Below are 18127 nucleotides of genomic sequence, written 5' to 3'. Positions count from 1 at the left end.
AAGAAAAATAAGTCCCTAAAAACATGCATGCGGGTGGTTTGCTGGTCTGTTTATAAAAAGACTTAAGCATTAGGTTAATTTATAGCAATGCTAAAACAGTTGCAGCTTTCACCCTGTTCTGGCATATAGCTACTTTTTCCAAAAATGAAAAAATCTTGTATTTTTGTGGCCCAAAGATTAGAGCAGTTTTTTTTTTCGTTTGTTCTTCTACGATATAAACTGCAGAGGTAATCGTAGGAACTGTGCTATACATAGGAGGAAACACTCCTGTTGAAAGCTACAACTATATAATTAAAGTGAAATCCCACCCTGAAATGAATTCCCTAACACACTTGCTTGTTCTGTGGCAGTTCAGTTTGTGCATGAACATGTGAACACATTCCAGAGAAACTAATTAGCCAGTAGTCTGACAAAACTGACTGAAGTTAAGTGTAAGCTCCACTAGTCAGAGATTCAATAGAATTAGAAACCAGATGGGTGCACTCTTAAATTTGGTGAGTTAAAAAAAGGCACATCAGGCAGACTTGGATGTTTTGATTTACTTCTAACATCCTGGTATCTTATTGTCACACTTTGCAGTGATAATGCCAAACTTGATAGCTCACACAGAGATTTACTTTCTACTAACGAGCACACAGTTGCAGCTAAAACTTAATTTAATTTAATCAAACTCGTTCTTTTCTGAATTCATGACACATGACATTCAATAAAATTCTGACATTTCAAATGTCAGATATTTTCTGGTTATCGAGTTTGTTAGGAAAAAGTCATTTGTATCTCTTTTTCTGAACAGAGTGAAAATAACTCTTTTGTTATAATATGACTGACAGGTGAATATTGTTAGGATAGACCTGAACTCTATACCAGACTGTATGTTAATGTGAAGTGGTGTGATTACCTGTGCTGACAACAGTACAGCAGTGTGTGTGTGCTGTCCTGTAATAGTAGGAGCAGCAGAAGTATTGCCTTGGCTCTTGTCACTGTGGACGGGCTTTCTAGACAGCGCAGCACCTTCAACAACAAATCCTAAAAGATACAAAAAACACGAATCAGTTTTTTCTTTAAACATGTGGCAAGTTGGGTGGCTGGTGATGGGCCGTGGTAGGATTCAACTGCAAGGACCCATTTTTGTTTATATTCAAAATGTAGTTTTGCTGTATTTTCCTTAAACATCTTAGGTTCCACAATACCTTCTTCATTACTGTCTCATTTCCTCCAAGAGATCAAGATCTCGTCAGTCGCCATGTTGCTCCAGTCACTCACTGAAGAAACTGGTTAGGTGTCACTATCTTATTGGTCAAACTAACTTGTCCTAAATCAGGAGCAGATCTGACTTTCCCGCCCTATCTTCAATACAATTCAGGGTGTATACAATACCAGGAAAGGTCTGCGACAAACACGAAGATAAAGAGTTTTATTGTGGTCATTTGCATGCAAAATCAAAGGAGTTATCTTCAAAACCAATGACATTAACTTCTCAACCATGTTAAGACTAAGAAGAGAAAGTGTTCCAAACCATCTTCAAGTGAATCCTAAGTGACTGGACATGAGGTTGTAACAGAATGCGTTCAGGCCTGGTATAAACCGTGAGAAAGGTCGGGGTCACTTGTTATTTCCTAGGATGCATTTTAATGTAGGTCAGAACAGGGCTTATGAGGTCTATTTCCAGTTGCCTGAAGGGATGAAGGGTGTGAGATTTCAGAATTTTTCGGTAGATGCTTTCTCAAAAAAACACATTTGCTAAAAGAGTTTGGAAAAGCATTAAAATCTGTGACTGCAGCACTGAAATCCACCAAGCCTTCCATCTGCACATCATCATGTATTGATTTGGTGAGTCTGTGCATCAAGAGGAGCGTGTGTGTGTGTGTGTGTGTGTGTGTGTGTGTGTGTGTGTGTGTGTGTGTGTGTGTGTGTGTGTGTGTGTGTGTGTGTGTGTGTGTGTGTGTGTCTGTATTATTGAATAGGTGAGGTGCATGTAATTCTAGGGTTAAAAGAAGAAAAAATAATTTATAAAGTAAAGAAAATACAAAATAAACAGGCTATGTGAATGGATTGTCAAATATTCATTATTAATATTGTGAGAAAAACTGCTAGTAAAACATATGAGAGTCATTAGTCCTTTTTACAATGGGGAATACCCCGCATTTAAAGGGGAGCTATTATGGCATCTAATACCGTATTTTCGCGACCATTAGGCGCACATAAAATTCTTTTTTTTTTTTAAAGAATGTTCCGTGCGCCCAATGAAACATTGCGCCGTATCTATTACCTGTGTTACGGTAATGTAAGGCGGACGGCCACCATGAGAACGGTAAAGGGAGAAGGGGGCGGGTGAAGCACCCGTGAGTTGCGGACGTGATAGAGACCATCCACAGACGTTATGTTATGAATCTTTATTTCGGCTTGTACAGAACAAGATGAAAAGACAGAACAAGACGTTAAAGGTGACCTATTATGGCATTTAATGTATATTTTAAACAGGCCTTGAATGTCTTAAAAACAATCTAAAGCTTGTTTTTTCTACATAAATCAGAAATCCAGCCTGTGGGCCCTGTCACTAGTTTTACCGCTTCTAACCTCTTTTTCTGCGCCTCATTTTTAGGGAAGGGGGGGGGTATGATAATGAGGCTCTGTGCTGATTGGCTCCCTGTGTAGCAGGGGAGGAGGATAAACCTCGCTCCGCCAGAGCAGCCCGAGCCTGTAAATTATCACAACACTGAATTTTCACAAATGGAAACTTTATTGTTAAAAAAATTAAATATGAGTTGTATATAAATAACATTTATGCACTATTTAAGCCGGATCTACCCGGCGGATGCTGAATGCTGGCACCGGAGCCACGCCGGGCGCCCGGGAGCAGCGCTGCTGGAGCAGCGCGCATCACCGCGGCTTTAACGGGGGAATCTGACCGGTTCCGACCGGCCGGGACCGCAGGAACCGGCCTGGACTGGTAGCAGGGACTCCCGGGGACCGACCAGCAGAATTTCAGCCGGATCTGCCCGGCGGATTCTGCGCGACGGGAGCCGCAACCGCACGGCGGGCGCACAGATCGGCTCCAGAGCGCATCCGCGGCGCATCGCCCGTTATCGGTGATCAAACCGACAGATTTGCCTGAAAATCTCGGAGGGTGAAGCTGGTCCAGCCTGGGACAGATCCCCGAGGACCCAGCTCTCAAACCACCCGGGAACCTGGATGATTCAACCCGGATCCGCTCCGCCGCGGCGCAGCGTCCGACTGGCTGAAGGATGGACCGCTCCAGCAGCGGGAAGAGCTGGTTGTGGGCGTGGTTTCAGCAGCGGAGGCTGAACCTTTGGAAATCTGCTCCTGTCGTTACGTAACGACGGGAGCAGATTCTAATCAGCTCAAAAAAAACCACGTGACACTGGGGGACTCTGTCCGGCGGGGGTCAGAGACCCTGCAGAAATTCATGGTATTTTGTCTCCCCTGTGCTGGCAGGGTGAGGGGAGACCACTTTATATATGTTAAAACAAGAAAAAACGTGTTTTTCATAATAGGTCCCCTTTAAAGGGGGAAGGGGGGGGTGTGAAGCACAGAGCGGGTGGAAGGGGCGTTTCAACGGCCACCATTCGACTGAAAGCAGTAGAAGAGAAGCTGGCGGAAGAAATGAAAATTGAACATTTTCATGGAGGTCAGTCTTGGTGCTTTCGCTTCATGAAACGGTGCCAGCGCAGCAGCAGCGCCCGGCGGATTATATGGAAAAGATGGCGAGCTTCCGCTCATTCTGCAGCCGACACATCACCGACAAACGCATCCAGCCCAGCCATATCACGAACATGAACGAAGTGCCGCTCACATTCGACATCCCGGTGGATCACACGGTGGAGAGGATGGGGGTGCGCGTCGCCGCCGTGCTCTACGCCGTAGGCTAGCGCGGTGGAGAGGACGGGGACCGTCCGGCGCGGCGGAGATCCGCACAACGGGGTATGAAAAGTCCTCATTTACTGTTGTGCTTGGCTGCCACGCTGATGGACAGAAACTGTATGGTGATTTTTGAAAGAAAAACTAAAGAGACTTTTCCAGCCGGAGTCATTATAAAGGCAAATGAAAGGGCTGGCTGGATGAAGGCATGATGATCGAGCGGCTGAGGCAGATCTATGTGCGGCGACCCGGTGGTTTTTTTCACACATCATGTGTGGGCTAACGTGTCTGCTGGGACTGTTGTTCGGGCATTTGCAAAAAACGGCATTTCCGAGGCGCCGCGCGGCACAGAAAGTGACTCTGACAGCGAGGAAATTGGGACTGGCACAGCTGAATTAGCGGAGCTCTTTAATGCTGAAACAGAAGATGAGGACTTTGAAGGGGTTGATTAATGTAAAAACTGAAATAAAATACAATCAAACAAAGTTTTGCTCCCGCTCTATTTTCAAATAAGCACACATGTGTGCTAGTGTGTGTGTGTTCTGCAGCACGCGTGTGTGTTTTGCGGCGCACGTGTGTGCGGGCTCCGTGTCTGTAGACGGCGCCTTTTCAGTCAGTGCGCCGTACGTGTGTTTTAAATCCAAAAATTACACACAAAACTGAGGGTGCGCCTTTCCACACGGTGCGCCGAATGGTCATGAAAATACGGTACCTATTTTAAACAGGCCTTGAATGTCTTAAAAACAAGCTTTTGATTATTTTTGCTAAATAAATTAGAAATTCAGTGTCTAAGCCATGTCTTTATCTTCCCATTCTCTAACCTCATTATCTATGCGGGATTCTGAGTGGGCGGGGCTATGATAATGAGGCTCTGTGCTGATTGGCTGCCTGACACGATGACGCGATACACCGCTACGAAAAAATGAAAATGAAAGCTCTGGCTGGCGGAGCTAGTTGTGGGCGTGGTTTCACGCATCGCTCCTGTCGTGACGTCACGACGGGAGCAGAATCTGAACGGCTCGTAGAAGCCACATAAGACTGGATGGCTCATCCGGGCGGCTGTACAGACACTGCAGAATTTGGTTGCTTTCCTCCTTCTCTGAGTTGGCAGGCTGAGGGGAGACCACTTTATATATGTTAAAGCAAGAGAAAACGTGTTTTTCATAATAGGAGTTTTCCATAATCGGCCCCCTTTAATGTGCGGATCTAGCGTGTCGTGTGCCCCTTTTACATTGACCAACGCGGAATAACTCCCCTCGATGGTGGTCTTAACCGCGGGTCAGGTCTAATGTAAACAGAACTAACGGGTGGCGGGTCGTGGGAGGGAATTCTTGATCACATAACCTGAGTACAACCCACCAGGGGAGTTTTTATTTATTATTATTTTATAAAACAAGGAAACAGCTGATGAGAGTAGCAACAGCAGCAGGAGGTCACGGGTAGGATCTATGTTTACAAGATTAGTAAACCGGGGAGACGAGGAGATCCGCAAGTTACTCAGCCTCGGAGCCGAGGAAGCCATAAACCGCCGTATGTCCGGGACAACGAAGGATAGTCCATTATTTGAACAACTGGATACAAAAATGACAAACCGAAGTTTGCAAGAAGCAAAAATCGGCCATCAATCATCGTTTTGAAAATAACACCTGTCTGAGGGCGTATATATTGCTGATGTAGGGATAATACGTCATTCTACACGCCCACACAGGTTACGTTATGTTACGCAGATAACACCTCGCAAATCTCCTTCCCTCCCCTCAACCTGCCTTTAGGCCCGAGGTGATTTATAACACGCCTTGCATTAACAACACGTGTTTAACACACATTCATCATTCATCATCTAGCGATATTAGCGGGATCCAATCTAAAAACGCCTTATGTGAATGCATTCTGCTTTCTATCTCAGATAAAGCAGAATGAGATCAAGCAGTGGGGAGTAATGCCTATTAGTTTAATGTTAATTTAAAATAGTCACACAGCAGCATCCAAGCTTACTTGGATGAGTCGGTGAAAGACAAACATATACCAAAAAATAAAATGAAAACATTATCACCTCAGGTAACGCTTATCACATAATGTGCTCACACAGATTCACAAAATCACAAGCCAAAAGCTACTTTAGAAAGCTCTTCCCTCAGCAGCACTAACTGGTTGGGGAAAAAAAGATTGACCAACATTCATTACCGTTATCATTATCACCAACACCATGCACAACTGAATGCGTGTGTGCGTGCATGTGTGTGTGTTTGTGTGTGAGCGTGTTGCGGGGTGGTGGGGGGTATGTGTGTGGCAGAGCAAATGTGAAAGCATGTTCATGCCTGTGTGTTTATGGAGCAACGCACCAAGTTAATTAATTTCAAAGCCCAGTAGTGTGCGCTTAGCTGATAAGTCCCTCCCTGCTACCCATAATGCTTTGCTGAAGTAGAAGGCTGCATCGTGCTCATTCAGCCAATTAGCCCAGAAACTGACACACTCAACAAATTAGAGTTTTTGCTTCTCAGCACACACACAAACACACACAGTTACTCTCTCATATGCATGTACACAAACACACGTACACACTAACAGACAGAGTTCTGTGTAAACAAACTCTTGGACTGTCTGTCTTTGTGCCAGGGGAGGGAAACAGGAGAGAGACAAGGGGGAAGGGGGGGGTGAATGCATATCAGTTTATAATTAGAGCAGAGTTGAAGTACTAAGTTTGTGTTCTGGTGTTAAATTGGAAATGCTCAATGCAAATAAATTCAGTTCAGAGTCAATTACCAATTCTAGACTCCAAGTTAAAAACATTCAAATCCACTTCGGCCGGGTGCCTTGCCAAGATTAGTGCATCACGTACACACTAGATGGGCTGTCTTATGAAAACTTCAATAAATAATTCCTGACAAATTAGTTCATTCACAGTTCAGCTTAAGTTCATGAACTGTGTGGAAGAGAGGAAAAGTAGTGCATTAATGAAGCCAGAAAGACAGAAAAATTATATAAAATGAAAAGATTTTGTGTATGTGTAGCCTGTTTTTGTTCGTTCTTAATGTTGTTAAGTATTTATACATGTTTTTTCATCCCACTGCTACAGTGTAAAAACCTCCTTCATGAAAATTCTATGAATCAAACAGTAGCTGTGTTTTGCTGCAAATTGTTTAAAAATATCAAAAACCTAACACTAAAATAGTAAAGTAATTTTGTTTGACTCTATTGGGATGTATAAATGCATTTGAGTTTGACATTTGTGTATCTCCTACTGTGTTTCAAATGTGGTTAAGAGTATACACATACCTGACTCTGTGCAATGCGGTGTGTTTGAATGTGTGAGGCCAGTAAGCCAGTGGCCAAAGCAGTGAGCAGGTGCTGCTGCACCCGGGCCCCTGCCCCACCTATGCCCTCCAAAATGGCTTCATGGCCACAAGTGTCGATCACAGACAGGAAGACTGCTGGATCCAACCGGGTTAACTTCGACAGAGACTGGAGAAACAGAAGGAGAAGCACAGTTAATGTATAAAATGGAATTTATGAACTGTCATCCCCCTTTGTTATAAAGGTTTAATATGTTGCACTTCAAAATTGTTTAAAAAGGAAACAGACATAATATCAATTTGAATTTAAGTATCAATTTAATAAATGATGCTTAGCTTTTCAATGTAAGCCTCCTGAGTTACGCACCACGTAATATTGATTGTGTATCAGTGTTTCTTGTTCTTTTAAAACAGGTACATGAGCTGTGTGTGTTTATGTGCTATGAGCATGTAAACGTACAGAGATGGCAGTGACTCTGACAGCCTCCACAGTAGAATGAGTGAACAGGTACCACATTGCAGACCCCGTCTCTGGCGTAACTAGATGATGAGAAGAGGTGGACACAGCTGTGGAGATGTTCTCTACTGTTTTTGCAGCCATGTGGTGAACTACAGCATCATCCTGTAAGACAGACACGTCAAATCTGCTGTAATGAAAGGCTGCAAATGATAAATGTATATAAACAATATGCTCAGTACATAATAAATAATGAATTGAAAATTTTGACTGTAAATGAGCCACTAGTGATGTTTCCCCGCAACATGGTGTACATATGTTTCTTTTATTTTTATTCTTTTATTTATTATTTAGGCTAGGAGGGCTGCTGTAAAATGCCCATCATGAAAATAATATACTGCCTGATTAAATAAACAAACAAAAAAGCAAACAAAAAAAACTTGTTTAGTACTTTTAGCTATGATTATAACACATTCACTGTGATGTCATTTTGATGAGTTTATGCAAAGTCATAGTGTTTATTTCCATCCTGACTCACATTCTTTTTTCTTGTCAGAACCTCCCACTAATGATGGGGGAGTTGGACTGCTGCACAAAGCCTTTTCAAGTACAGTGTTGTAATGGCCAATTCATCGAGCATTTTTTTCACAATTTCAGCCTGATTGATCTGTTGTCGTCTTGGAATGTACCTGTGCCAACTCCAGGTCACGGCACTGCTCTCAGAGGCTTCAATGGTAGTAACTAGGCATAATGGGCCTATCAGTTCATCAACTGCGTTTCACACCCTGATGCACCCATCAGCCATTTATTCAGCCACTTTCTATACCTGCTTAATCTGTCTCAGGGTCACGGCGGTCTGCTGGAGTCTATCCAAGCTCATTACAGGCATAAAGCAGGGGGTACACCCTGGAGAGGTGGTCAGTCCAACGGAGAGCCACGTACAGTAGGGCAAAAAAGTATTTAGTCAGCCACCAATAGTGCAAGTTCTCCCACTTAAAAAGATGAGAGAGGCCTTTCATTTTCATCATAGGTACACTTCAACTATGAGAGACAGAATGGGCGGAAAGAATCCAGGAAATCTAGGATTTTTACTGAATTAATTTGTAAATTCCTCTGTAAAATAAGGATTTGGTCACCTACAAACAAGCAAGATTTCTGGCTTTCACAGACCTGTAACTTCCTTTTTAAGAGGCTCCTCTGTCCTCCACTCGTTACCTGTATTAATGGCACCTGTTTTAACTCGTTATCAGTATAAAAGACACCTGTCCACAACCTCAAACAGTCACACTCCAAACTCCACTATGGCCAAGATCAAAGACCAGGTTGGGGAGACTGAATCTGCAATAGTTAAGCAGCTTGGTGTGAAAAATCAACTGTGGGAGCAATTATTAGAAAATGGAAGACATACAAGACCACTGATAATCTCCATCGATCTGGGGCTCCACGCAAGATCTCACCAGAGGGGTAGAAATCATCACAAGAACGATGAGTAAAAATCCCAGAACCACACGGAGGGACCTAGTGTGAAAAGTTTTAAGTAATAAGTATCATCTCTTGTAAACACTAAGAATAATACCATGCGCAAAAATGTTTATACATCACTGCTGATTAGGGGTGTAACGATACACTAATCTCACAATGCGGTACGATACACGATATTGAGGTCACAATAACGATACGATATTATAGCAGTATTTTTTTAACAACCTTGAATGAGGAACATATGACTGTGAATGCTGTGTATTTGTCCTATTGTTACAGTTTGTAATGCTTTATAACTGTTTAAGTTTTAAAGAGAAAGCCAGGCCAACCATTTTCCACAAACTGAACTAAAAGTAAATGTCAGTTTTGCATTATGCATCTTCAGTTTCATACAAGTAAAAATATTTTACCACAAACTGAATAGTTTCTCTCATGTATGATTTGACTTTTTTCTTTTCCAGAAACTTAACAACTACAATTAAATAAATAAAAGTAAATAAATACATACAATTTTACATCATAAAAAAGATTGATTCATGCTCACCTTATAAGTGTAAGAGGAGATTTATTTTTGTTAAGAAGGTAATTTTGGTAATTCAGGGTTCATTATTTTATAAATATATGCTTTATATTCTAATGTAAATCAGGGACTATAATTACACTAGTCAGTTTATCTGTAGTGGTTAGTCTGTTTTAGATTGGGCAGAGTGATACGCCACAGTACGGCACTAGGTGCTGTGTTGATGTTCTAAATTCCTACACTGTTGAGCGGACATTAAAGTACACTCGAACTCAGAAGAATTGTTCCTCGTGTTTATCCTACTCACGACCCGAAAAAAGTTTAATTTAATAACATAAGGCTTAACTCTACACCAGACTTAAAAGTTCAGAGCTCTAAAACCTGCAAGAGTCCCGTGATCGGGACCGCAAAATAATAGAGCGGAATAAGATTTTGGTCTGTGGGCCGAGGCGCGGTCGGCACGCTCTTTACTAGTCAACACAATAGATTAATATTAATAACCCAATATCGAGATACAGTTTGTCACCTCCACGACACGTATTGTGACGTTTTTGTATCGCGAAATTTCATGGCACGATATATTGTTACACCCCTACTGCTGATTAAGACAAGAGAAGAATGAATCCAACAGCAGCATTGGGGTAACACAGCTAGAATCTAGCCAATGAGCAAGAACACGGACAACAGTCAAAAACAATATTGGCTCATTTTGAAAAAACATCAGAGAATGAAGGAAAAACTCATGCTGTTTTCAATCATGAAATCCACCCTTCTGCCATCGCTTCTAACAGAATGCGCTCAAAAACCAGGGTTGGCAGATCGCCTATAGTAGGCTATAGCTAATCCCAGACCATAACAACTGCGTCGACCAGAAACGTCGGACACACGCTCCATCCTGCATTTCCACAACGCTGCTGTGTGGAGATCAGTCGATTGTGTGCTCATGCAATGCAACTATGCTGGAATTGAAGTTGTCAATTTAACCTTTAATTACTGAATAGTTTTAAGCACTGCTATCTTCTCTTTAAGTTTTATTTTAAATTCAATTTTTCTTTGGGTATAGTATCTTGCTGCCTTAAAAACATAGCTACTACCAGTGGTAGTATGTTTTTAGGGCAACACTTAAGTGACTGAAATGACCAACATGGGCAAGATTACCTTGGTTATAGGTTTAAAATCAATTGCTCATCCATAATAAATAAATTAACATATACATACATCTATTTTTCTCTCTCTGTATATATATATATATATATATATATATATATATATATATATATATATATATATATATATATATATTAGTGCTGTCAAGATCTGTAATTGTTTAATGTAATTAAAAGCTTTTCTTAATGTCACCTAAAAATTGCAGAGAAAAGCCCTCAACTTGAAGTGTTTTCCTTTAAATTCATTACATTATTGTGGCAGATCAAAAGACTGCAAAAAAGTGGCTTTATAAAGACTTGAACAGATGCAGTGCTAGCCATTTACATCCACTTGGCAAGAACATTCTCCAGCCTCTCTGACGCAGACGTGCGCATGTGCGCGCTGCTCTCCTCGAGTCTAGTCTGGGGAAGAGCATTGCTATGGCAACAACGTTGCTGCTAACTTTAGCTGCGGCTGCGCTCGGGACCGGGTGCTTTGCGTTTATGTAGCTAAACTTGAGCTGCTTCAGTAATAAGCAAAGTCGTTTCTACAAATAACACATATCACTCTACCTTTATCAATGGTGCCGTCGGGCCGTTTTAGAAATGTAAATTCCCCATTCACTGGACCGACAACTTTCATGCTCCTCCATTTTTACTTCTCTCCGCTACTCCCCCCACCTGTCCAGCTACAATAGGAGTCTACCAGCGGAACTAACCACGCCCACACACTGGGACAGCCAATCAGTGTCCACTTCAAGGTGGGACTGACCGTTGTTTTCTTCCCACAACTCAAGCACAAACACAGATTTCATAAGGTAACAGCTTTACAAAAATAATGGAAATCAAAATATGTCTATGGCAGCAAGGCGTCAGTGTTTAGCACTGACTACGTTTACATGCAGTCAAAATTCGGGTTATTGCTAATATTCCGGTTACTGAAACATTCTGAATATTCCGTTTACATGGTAATTAATCATTCGAGATATCTCGATCAAACCAGTGACGCACGGAGAACATTATGACGCAATTCCCGTCATTTCCGCTTCTTCTTCCTGTATCCAAATTCAATACAAATGCTGCTTCGCGCAACTTTTCGCTCACCTTCTTTTAAATCTCGCTGTCCCCGTACTTTCTACCGTCTACAAATGCCAAAATGTTCATATCCTTCATTACATTTATGAAGTGATAAGTCTCCTCCTCACTCCAAAAGTGTGGCGTGGTCTTGTGTTTCGCCATGTTTAGAAGTACGTCCTGGACTCAAAAGACTAGGATTCTTTGTGAACAGAGCATGCGCAGAAAACAAATTCATGTTCCGTTTGATCGGGATATTCAGTTTGGCGTTTACATGACCCAATATTCGGGTTTTAAAAGGAGTAACCCAGGGGTCATATTCGGGTTTTTAAAACGCGGTGTAACGCGGAACCATAAATCAGCCTAAAGCCGGCGGCGGCGGTCTGCGCTGCACTGAAAGGGGCGTGTTGTTTATCCCGGGGTGCGGAAGAGGAAACTCCTTCCGCGTTCATTTGACCAATCAGAGAACAGCTGTTTCGCATGGCATTTGTTATCAGCTTTGAAACGGTACAGACGCTTGCCTTGTGAACACAAACCCCACGAACGAGAAACGAAACAACTGTATCGATTTAGCCCCTGAATCGGAACAAACCAAACGGGCCACAGGTGTGAAAGCACCCTTAGTCTCAATGAGGTTGAAAACCAAAGAAGAAAAATTTGTTTTAAGATGATGTTTTTGAGATGGGTTTCAAAAGTAGACAGAAGGGGCCTAATTTACAGTTGGATAGCAGCATCAGAGAAGGCCCTGTTCCCTCTGAGCTTCCTAGTTCTTGATACTGCAGGAGCAGCATGTCAGATGACCTGAGGAACCCAGAATTAGGGCTGAAAAAGCTCAGTGAGAGTCATTTAAAGATAAAACAAAAGCATTTCTAACTCTTTTAAACACAGGCAGTGGCATGTTTTTCTCTAAAAAAAACATGTTTTCTTTAAAAAAAATAGCCATCTAATCTAATTTCTCACCATAAATTGAACAAATGAACAAAAATTGATGAAGGGTTGGCAAATAAAACTTATCCAGTGCTCTACTGTTGATCACCCAGCCTAATCTGCATATTAAGATGCTTACATACTCTTTTGTTATGTTAATTAACTAATTAACATAACACAAATATATGCTCTTTTTTCATAAAATGCCACCCTTTAATACTCTACACTACATGCCCTACCTGCAATATGTGCTTTAATAAAGTAGGATTTTTAATTATAATTAAGTATTTTTGCATCACTCCTCAATCATTCTTCTATTATAGATGTTGTAGGATTTAATATACATAGTAGGATTTAAAAAAAATAATAACTTCCTCATTTACACTCATGCATAAGGTATGTATATCTTGTAAAGAAATGTGATGTGAAGTTGACATTAAGAGGAATTGCGCCGTGTTGGAGAGGCGACAAGTCTTGGATATACCCTGCTTCTCACCTGACGACAGCGGTGAGAGGGCCTGTAGCCCCGCAGTCCTGACCAGAATGAGGTTGGTATTGAAAACAGATGGACAGATTTAGTATAATATAGTAAATATGCTTCTTGAATTAACTTGTTTGTCATAGTGAGCAGTGAGCAGCATTATAATAAGAATAACTTTTTCTTTCCTCTTTCTTTCCGTCTCCACTATTTTGCTCTTTTCATTATAATGATGAAATGTCTTGCATGAGCTCCCACCACTTGTAAGAATATCTATCTCACTCTCTTTTTCTCTTTTAAAAACCCCACCACCACCTCCAGCCTTTTCCGTGTAGATCCTGGCAAGGCTACTGTCTATTAAACTCACAGACAGTGGGCGCTCCCCCGTGGGCTCATTAGTAAGCTAGCCCACACAGCCAGGGGAATCCTGGAACAGACCATTCCACTGGTTCCCGAAGGGTTGCCAGAGGATTCATTATGCTGTCATCCAACATAGTCCCCCGGTGCTCAAAAATAAACTGTGATGTCCTATGTTGCATTAATAGGTCACTTATTTCTGTTGTCAGTAATGATTGGAGATCTCATGTGGTTAAATATGATGTATCTGTATCATGTATAATGTGAAGGAAGCAATGATTGCTGCTTGGTCATTGTTAAATGTCAGAGGTACATCCACAAATCCATATGGAAGTCAGCAATTTTCATAGTCCTAAATCTTCACTTTTTATACATAAGCCACTACATAATTTTGTTATTACCTTGTGACAATGTCACACCAGGTGTAAATAGGTAAATATCTGCAGGCAAATTCAAATTATATGCAGATTATCTTCGTAGTTCATGTTTTCATGGTGCAAGTAATCCAGATTTTTTTTATTTGACCCAGTCCAGTCCTTGAAAACATTCCCATAGCTGAATCCATATAAACGCTGTCTGCTGTACATCCATTAAGTACCATACTATGGTAACAAAGCTTCCCTGGAGGGACATACACAAACCTTTGCACTGTAGCCTGATAGATCAAACCCACATCTAGAAAAATGTAGGGTCTAAAAAAACGATTCATAAAGCCTCCCGATCCAAGGGGCAGCACCAACGAGTGCTTATCAAACTGCCTTTGCACGAGGTTGCAATCAGAGCAACCAACAAGTTGATGTATTCAGAGCAACATAAACAAGTCCCGGGAAAGTGAGTTGTGTAGTAGAGTTTGATGAAGAAAGAAAGACTGCAGTGTAATGGAAGATACTGTAGCTGGTGTGGTCAAACACTCAACCAACATCTTTCACATCAGGGACTGTGTGTGAGACAGCTGGCTGCAAATAACCGGACGCCATTTGTAAATGAAATGGTCCTTATGCTCCACAATCCCTATGAGACTGTCACATAAGATTGTAGTGGGCAACATGTCTTACTATTTCACCTGTTAAAAAAAAATCCAGGATTTTGGACTGCTGAATATCAGCTGGGATTGGACACTTTGAATCTCACTCTCGTTGTGGATGGCGAGTTGCAGGGCTTAAAGTCCAAATTTGTTCAAGTCTTTCACCTGATCCTTCATCAGGGTGTTAAAGGAAGAGACAGCAACAGCCAGTGGGTTTTCACAAAGTCCCAGTTAGTTACTAGTGGAGCTAATTGGTAAATGAAACTTTTGCCGGAGCCTGCCGGCAAAACAGCAAATACATCTAACTTCCAAAGCAATGATTTGAGAGCCATCGTCTGTTAAATTTTCAAAGAAAAAGTGTGAATGTTTAACTGAAGCCAAAGCCGATTCAAACAGCCATTATTCCTCAACTGCAGCCATCTGCAGTTTACAAATTTTACATCACCACCCTATCGTCATCATGTTAAACCCACCCAGAAAAGCGCTCTACAACAATATACTGATTTGATTGGCTCCCCAGGACCTTTGGGCATAGTTAATGAGCTCCAACGGATGGTAGCTAAATGTACCTGCAAGGAAAATTCTAATTAACTAGCATTACGTCTAGATTACTAGGCTATTAGCACCGCATTTTCCCCCTAAAGACAGTACTATGTCCAATGTTGAGCATGTTGCAGAAAAGTGCACTATGTGAAGATTTGCCACAATTTTGATGCTTTATGGTCTGGAATTTAAGATATATTTGATGTGGCACAAACTATCATAGTATCATAGATACTTTGTATATTTCAAGGCATTTCACATTTCAAGGTTATAAAGAAAGTAATATTTCATTTAAATCATTTCTGCGATGTCATTACACATATTTCTGAAGAGTCTGTTTACACTATCTTCCTTTGTTTGTTTTTTTTCATACTTGCATTTTTGACTGTTAGTGCTGATAGGGGTGAAAAATACAACACTTTTATTTGTGTGTCATCACTTTCACCTGCTTCAGATCTACCATGATAAATTGCCACGGTAATGTTAATTTTTCAGTTGTTCATATAAACATTTTTTTTCATAAAATATAGTTAACTTTATTTTGGAAGTAGGCTCCATTTTAATTCATATCTAGGGAGAGTAGCATGTGAGTGATGTAACACAGTGAAACACCACAATAACCTGACAAAGCAATCACTTCTGTTCCACTTCCTGTCTTTCTCCACAATTACTTTCCTGGAAAAACTAATTTCCTCAGACACAGAGATTTCATTAGCTTTCATTAGCCATTGTCTGAACATAAATGGTTATTTTCCGACAAGGCAAAGGTGTGTGGACACATACAATTTACACGAAACAACACACATAGAGCAGACTTGGAAATGTATACATGCTAATATATGAACACTTATATACACAGAGAACCTGTCTCCCGTTTGTACTCAGATGAGTGCTCATCTAATGGTCAGTTTTTATCACAATGGTTTCTTGTAAATTGCCACATTCAATTTTTAAGTTGTTAGCTTTAAGTTGGTGAGATGACAATAATGCAAAAATATACTAGTATAATTACATTTTCATTTCAGAAAAACATTTTTACCAAAAAATACCAATGATATGGTTTGGTATTAGGATGCTAGTGAAAGGTCACATCTATGCTTTGAACCTTAAAGTATGTTTATATTTAACCTCCCTGAGCTGACCTCAGTCATCAACAGAACTATATCGTCCATGTGTCTGTTCGAACCCATTCTGACTTGACTACTCAATTTTTTTTTTCTCTTATTGGTACGACAATACTGGACCAGATCAACTTATCCCTAAACCTAGGATGTGTACCACAGGTTTTTAAAGTTGCAGTAATTAAACATTTACTTTAAAAAAACTTCTCTTGACCCAGACATTTTAGCTAATTATAGACCAATTTCCAACCTTCCATTTGTATCTAAAATTCTGGAAAAAGGGGTTGCAAGTCAGTTATGTGACCATTTGTATAGAAATGATCTGTTTGAAGTTTTTCAGGGTCAGGGTTCAGAATGCATCATAGCACAGAGATAGCACTGGTTCGAGTCACGAATGACCTTCTTATGGCCTCAGATAAGGGATCAGTGTCCATACTGGTTCTACTGAACCACAGTGCTTTAGACACTGTAGATCATGGCATTTTACTGCACAGGTTAGAGCATGTTGTTGGGATTAAAGGGACAGCTCTACGTTGGTTTAAATCATATCTATCTGACAGATGCCAGTTTGTTCATGTATGCAAGGTTTCTTCAGAACAGACGAGGGTCTGCTATGGTGTTCCGCAGGGTTCAGTGCTAGGGCCAATCTTGTTCAGTTTATAGATGTAGCCATTGGGAAGTATAATCCAGAGTCGCGGCATACATTTTAATTGCGAGATGAAATGGAACCGTTAGCCAAACTTCAGGCATGTCTTAGGGACATCAAGGACTGGATGTCCGGAAGAGGTTATTATTTTTGCCCCCAAACACAATAGGAGAGGATTAGATGATGTTGTGATGGCCTCCAGTACTGCTGTGCAAAATCTTGGAGTTATTTTCAATCAGGATTTGTCGTTTAAACTGTATATTAATGAGGTTTATAAAACAGTGTTTTTTCATCTCCGTAATATCGCAAAGATGAGGAACATCCTCTCGCAGAGTGATGCGGTAAAACTAATTCACGGGTTTGTATCTCCTAGGCTAGATTACTATATTGTATTATTAGCAGGATCTCCGAGTAATTCTCTGAACATGCTTCGGCTGATCTAAAATGCAGCAGCACGAGTGTTGACAGGAATCAACAAGAGCGACCACGTCTTTCCAGCATTAGCCTCACTCCATTGGCTCCCCATAAAACTAAGAGTGACCACATCTCTCCAGTGTTAGCCTCACTCCATTGGCTCCCCATAAAACTAAGAATCCAATAAAAAAATGTATTACTTGCATGTAAAGCCCAAAACAGCCTAGCTCTGCGATATTTGCAAGACCTGATAATACCTTATGTTCCTAACAGAACTCTCTGCTCTCAGAGTGCAGGTTTACTCGTAGTTCCTAGAGTATCCAAATGTAGATTTGGAGGACGGGCCTTCTGCTATCAGGAACTATTACTATAGAATCAACTTCCAATCTGGGACACCACTTCCACCTTTAAAACCAAACTTAAAACCTTTCTGTTTAGTAAAGCCTCTAGTTAGTGTAATCTCTAGTGTGTTAGAGCCAGTAGTCATAGCTTCAGCTGTAGGACAAGACTAAAATAGTTCGTCTCAAGCCTGAATTATGGTTCTGCGTCAAAACGACGCCGTGCACACGCCGTCAGCGTGACGCCGTCGTGAACCCTTCAGACTTCTCCGTCATTCCATTTCGCCGCGGTGCGGTACCCCCCGTGACCGCTAGTTAGCGATCTTTTCCTGAATGGTTTATCCGACTTTTTCCGGTCACAGTGAATCAAAGAGATAAGGACAACTATTGTGCAAAAAAACAAAACCAAAAAAATCAGACATACACGAA

The 18127-nt window shown here is 41.2% G+C and overlaps 1 protein-coding gene across 1 annotated transcript in view; it reads right to left on the bottom strand.

Moving 5' to 3' along the window:
* ulk4 (unc-51 like kinase 4) overlaps positions 1-18127 on the bottom strand; it is a 125341-nt gene that overhangs the window by 59056 nt on the left and 48158 nt on the right. Inside the window, exons 19-21 of the mRNA XM_061717916.1 lie at positions 7633-7794; positions 7156-7341; positions 899-1026 (exon numbers count right to left, since the gene is read on the bottom strand). Coding sequence (XP_061573900.1) covers positions 899-1026; positions 7156-7341; positions 7633-7794 — 476 coding nt within the window. The remainder of the gene's footprint in view (positions 1-898; positions 1027-7155; positions 7342-7632; positions 7795-18127) is intronic.

The sequence above is a fragment of the Cololabis saira genome, chromosome 3, assembly GCF_033807715.1.
Source record: "Cololabis saira isolate AMF1-May2022 chromosome 3, fColSai1.1, whole genome shotgun sequence".
Lineage (NCBI taxonomy): Eukaryota > Metazoa > Chordata > Actinopteri > Beloniformes > Belonidae > Cololabis > Cololabis saira.
This window is presented reverse-complemented; position numbering and strand designations above follow the sequence as displayed.